General features: G+C 41.9%; 1 protein-coding gene across 1 annotated transcript; it reads right to left on the bottom strand.

Annotated features, from left to right (window-relative positions):
• Positions 1-2939: 2939 nt before the first annotated feature.
• On the bottom strand, positions 2940-5079 carry LOC144514823 (uncharacterized). The gene is made up of 3 exons (XM_078245644.1): positions 4725-5079; positions 4546-4632; positions 2940-4407 (listed from the first exon to the last, which is right to left on the bottom strand). Exons 1-3 carry the CDS (start codon positions 5077-5079, stop codon positions 4193-4195), a joined length of 657 nt encoding a protein of 218 aa, XP_078101770.1. The 3' UTR covers positions 2940-4192.
• Between the last annotated feature and the right edge of the window lie 385 nt (positions 5080-5464).

Below are 5464 nucleotides of genomic sequence, written 5' to 3'. Positions count from 1 at the left end.
AGCAGTGCTGTACATTAGATGTCTGGTTCAATGTTTGTGTTGTGGATTATGCGTCAATATGCCTGTACTGTACAAACTGCATCTCGGGGAAATTAAAGTTGTAAAGTCTAATTTTGGACCCTGCTCCAACATGATGCTCGTCTCGTCTCCCCGTCCTGTGGCGTCTGGCTCACCTGTGCGTTTCCGGGGGCTGAGTGGAAGTCGTGTCTCGAGGCCGGGGGACGCCGGCTGGGCTGTGGGGCGTCTGGGCGAGAGGGGAGACGGGTGGGCGACTGCTCTTTTAGGGGAGAGCAGGGTGGGCTGCTCGGCGGGACGCCTCGAGGACAGCGGTCCGAGCCGGGTCAGGACCGGGTCGAGGGGCTGGGGGCCGGGCTTGGTCGGTGACGGAGACTTTCCTTCCAGCTGCGGCGCCTTGGAGCGAGTGGAAACTCTGCAGGATTTACGGCGAGGGAACGCCAGCGTGGGCTGGACCCCACCGTGAGAGCGTGTGCTCGGCATGTTGACACTGAAACAAAGATCATCCATGAGCACATACCAGTGGAAATGAACCCAGATGTGTTCCCTGTACTTCAGCAGATAGCTACTGACTTTTAAATTAAGAGTTTTTGCATTTTATTTGGGTTTTTTTACTGGCGTTTCCATACGAGTACAACAACAAATATAGTAACGTTCTCCTTTGGATTTCTTAGACAGTCTGGGATGAAAACTCAGTAAAATAAGTTACTGAAAACATTCAGAAACAGATATTTGAACCAGCAAAGATTATAATTATACAACTGAAGTTTCCAGGTTTATTGTCCTCTGGCAGCGGGGTGTGTGTGTGTACCTTTGTGTGTGTGTGTACCTTTGTGTGTGTGCACCTTTGTGTCTGTGTGCGTGTGTCTGTGTGTGTGTACCTTTGTCTTTGTGTGTGTGTGTGCGTGCCTTTGTGTGTGCGCCTTGTGTGTGTGTGTGTGTGCCTTGTGTGTGTGTGTGTGTGTGCCTGCCTTTGTGTGTGTGTGTGCCTGTGTGTGTGTGTGTGTGTGCGCCTGTGTGTGTGTGTGCGCCTTTGTGTGTGTGTGCCTCTGTGTGCCTGTGCGTCTGTACACGTGTGTGTGTGCCTGTGCGCGTTTGTGAACACACAAAATATCTGACTGTTCATTTTTTTTTTACACGAGAAACATGTTTCATATGTGAACAATTATTTTGTTTATTCTTAAATCTTTCCAACAATGCTTCCCAGGGTTAACTCAGCGAAGAATCTCTGCATCATTATACACACATTATACATACACACTGAAGTACCACACGAATACAGACAAACATCATTGGTCGGATGCTGCCAAGCTGACCTGTTCGGTTATTATTTCTAGCCTTCTACCCTAAACAACAACAGTACTGTGTGAAACATGTTTTAAAGGGTAATTTTCTGAACATTGACCCTATCATCTCATGTTTTTTTGTGTCTGAGTGACTGATGGGAACAACAATCTGACATTGGTCCAGTATTAGTTTCCGTCCACTAACATTTCTGTAGTTGCTAACCCTTTTACTTCAGTTAAAAGAAGGAAAACGTTAGCGTCAAAATACTCTTTGTTACAAAAGTCCTGAATGTGTAAAAGTAACTAGTATAGCCCATATATAAAAAGAGTGGAAGGTACAATATTTACCTCTGAGATAGAAGTATAACGTAGTATAAAATGAAAATAGAAAAGTATCTGAACATTGTTCTAAAGTACAAAACCGGAGTAAAGCGTAGTACTCTTTAAATAAATAAACCTTAAATACTTCAAACACTATCATATAAATCGCTTTTACTCGACCAAATGTTAAACTACGTCACGTGTAAATGTAAAAGATTACAATAAAGTTTCGGTGATTTGAATGTTTCCTACAAGTCGATTTAACTTCGTGTTAAACATCAAATTAACTTAATATAATAATATATCTTCGATAATATAAACGTACTGATGTTAACGTTTATAATACTTTATCCCAACAGTTATATTTACCTTAAATCGCGCGCAGAACAAACAATACAGTTTAATAATGGCGCCAATACACAACAGAGAGAGATCCAAACGGTGGCGTTTAGCGAAATATATCCACATTTCGGTATTATCATGACTATAGTTTAACCTAAAACACATCGTGTTAACATTGGGATCATACTTAAGGGAAATACAAAACGTTAAAACGCAGGTAAGAGTTTAATTTTAGACGACAAACTAGCAAACTAACTCTGAAAAATAAGACGAAGTGCTCTCTTCCGGTTACGATTAACAAACGTATTTCAGTTCCTACCGCTTAAATCAAAGAGTGAGTGATAAATGTACCTTTTTAAAAGTTGTCAGAAGTCTTCTCAGTAAAGAGTAGAGTATTTGTCTTCTCTTGAAGCTCTCTGCTTCTCTCTCTTTCCCTCTTCTACAGCACACTGATCTCAAACTTGCGCCAAATCTCGCTCACCTCTTTTCGGATCAGCTGTGTTTCCCGCTGCTGCGCTCTGATTGGTCCACCAAATCTGCCAGCAACAGCTTCTTCGATTCTCATTGGCTCACGGCGTTGCCAGCGGATGTTACGACAGAAGCCGGCAGGTCCTGTGGCGGGAGTTTCAATAGAAGCCGGTTTTGGCGGAATATAATTTTCCCGGGAACTTCAGTGCTGTTTTTGTAACGTGGCGAACTGTTTGTACCAGAGTCCATTTAAAATATCACTGTTTTTACAAATATAACTCACTATTTGTACTCAGATCCTTTAATGCAGTTAAAGTACTAATACCACACTGTGAAAATACTAAACTACAAGTAAAAGTCCTGCATTAAAAACATGACTGAAGTAAAATGATGTAATAAGGTCATCTATGTTTGTCCTGTGAGAACCACGTATCTCTCAAAAGCTTTAAACCCGTCATGGTGCCTGTTTCCAGCTTTGTGACGATGCATCTTCCAGCTGACCCGAGAGGCTTTTTAAACACTTTATTTAGCTTTAAGAAGGATATACAAATAGTTAAAAGAGGTAAAGTACATACACAAATACATTCACAAATATCACAAATACATCCATAAAGATACAAATGCACTGGTAACAAATGCATTCGGTTAAGGGAGCAGCAGCTTGAGCATGTAGGCATTTAAAAATAAGATTTAAGTTGGAATAAGTTATACAGTTGAACAATAAGTTTGGCTTCGTTCATCCAAGTACGAATCAGACAAATACATTTTAACAAAGTGCAACATCAACAAAAGCCAAAAGAAAGTGCAGCAAATAAAATCCTACGTCATCAGATAGCAGTTCTGTTCATTGATTGTCAACATTTCCCCTGACGGCCTGATTCAACCCCAGATATTAAAGACATAAAGTAATAAAGGAGCTGAAGCCTTCACATTGTTTGTTGTCCAGCAGAGAGATCGTCACAGCAGTCTGAACCAGGTTCAGATGAAGGCATATAAACCAGTTGGAGATTCAAGTCACTTTGAATGTTAAATGATAGAAAGCAGCTTTCATTATGTCCCTGATATTAAGAGTCCCAACCTAACCCGGGTTAAGGTGTATACGTACATATGCAAAGCTATAAAAACAGAGAAGTAAAACCTACAATAGGCAAGTAGGAGAAAATGAAAATACTCAATTAAAAGTACCTTACAGTTGTATTGAAGTACGGCATAGTTACAGTACATGCAGGAATATCCTGGGTACTAAAAGGAGTCATCTCCGTCTGGTAACTAAATGACAACTAAAATAATATGGGTCTCAAGGCGGGCTTTGGTCTGTCGTCTCGTTTGACGTTTGTGATACCCAACAACATCAAATACACGGAAAACTGTTTACATTTATTTACCAACAAGCAAATTGTGCAGATTCGTTGGAAAATTAACCCTGCAACTCAGCCTTTAAATCAATATTTGTGTAACATTTGTGAAATGATGATAGTGAGCAGCTGTGTAATAAACAGTCCTGTATGTTGTTAATATGATTTTGTTCGGGGGCTTATTGTTGACCAGCTCAGAAGATTTATGTAAAGTTCCTTTTCTAATACTGCATCTGGACCAAAAGGACTCATTATTATGATCACTGTTGTGTCTGAGTTGTGTAATACCTTTATCAGTCCATGTGGGGAAGTTTCATGTTGTTCTGTTCTCTAAACTCTCAAACTGGTGAAGGCAGTGGGACCGTTTGATGGCCGACCTTCACTAAAGCTCTCAGACGAGGTTTCCTACAGTAAGACACCATTTCCTGCAGCTCTCTCCAGGTCTTCATCTCCTTTTGCTGCTTTGATGTTCAGGTTTTTCACTTCATATCCGTCCACTGCTGTCTGGATTTTCTCCTTCCTTCCTCTCATCAGAACCCAAACAAGGAGAATCACGAAGAGGAGGAGGAGGGAAACAGTGGAAAGGATAACAGCACGGGCAGTCTTCCTGTTCTCACCATCTGGAAGAATATCAGAGAAGATGTTGAGTTTAGAAGAAGGGCAGCTTTAAGAAGATACACACCTAACCCTAACTCACACACTAAACAGCCTGAGTCAGGACCCTTCAGTTCTCTGGAGGACTATTAGAAGACATTTACCCCCCCGATGCTCTGACTTGGTCTCTGCTTCCACTGGAGGTCCAGATGTGCTGGAATCATTTCTCTTTGTCCTGTTTGCTTTTCTTTCTGTTTCAAATGATACAAAGTCTTCATTATCTGCAGTTGCATTATACAAAACATAAATATAAAAAACATTACAATTTACCTGTCCTGCTTACCAACAGTGAGGTTAAAAACACAACGGGCGTTCAGTTTTGGGACGTAGACTTCGTACGGTCCGGTGTCAGACAGATTTACTGAGGAGATCTGCAGCGTCACGGTTCCTCCGATCAGGTCTTCATGGATCAGAGTTGTTCTGTCTCTGTAGTGATGACTCTGTGGAGGGAAATGGTCCTGTCCATGTCGGTAGACGTGGACCAGATCGTCATAGAGGTCAAGTCTCTTCAGATCCAACGTGTAAGGAGTCAAGTTGACCGGAGGACTCAGAGAACCCCGCAGAGTAACAGCATCACCTTCTACTGCCTTGATCAGAGTCGGACACACGACACGATACTCTCCTGGGGAAACACACATATAGACAGAGACATTATTTAGGGTCACAGCCTCATTGAACTTTACAAACACAAGCTAGAGGCCGAGGGCATTTAGAGGAGCTCTGCTTTTCCTTTAGGTATACTGACAGTAAGAGGGTTTCTGAGCAGTTTACACAAGTGCTTGCCATCCTATTGCTAAAAAATGTCATTCTTGAGATTTGAGAGCTCCAAAATGTTAAAGTTGTTGATACAATAGTGACAAGTAATGCATGTTAATAAAAATAAAGCAGAACACATTCAGAAGACAACGGAATAACTGTTAAACACATGAGACTCCAGGATTAATCTTAGCCTGGGCTGCTAGCCTGGGCTGCTAGCCTGGGCTGCTAGCCTGGGCTGCTAGCCTGGGCTGCTAGCCTGGGCTG

The sequence above is a fragment of the Sander vitreus genome, unplaced genomic scaffold (assembly GCF_031162955.1).
Source record: "Sander vitreus isolate 19-12246 unplaced genomic scaffold, sanVit1 ctg708_0, whole genome shotgun sequence".
NCBI classification, from domain to species: domain Eukaryota; kingdom Metazoa; phylum Chordata; class Actinopteri; order Perciformes; family Percidae; genus Sander; species Sander vitreus.
This window is presented reverse-complemented; position numbering and strand designations above follow the sequence as displayed.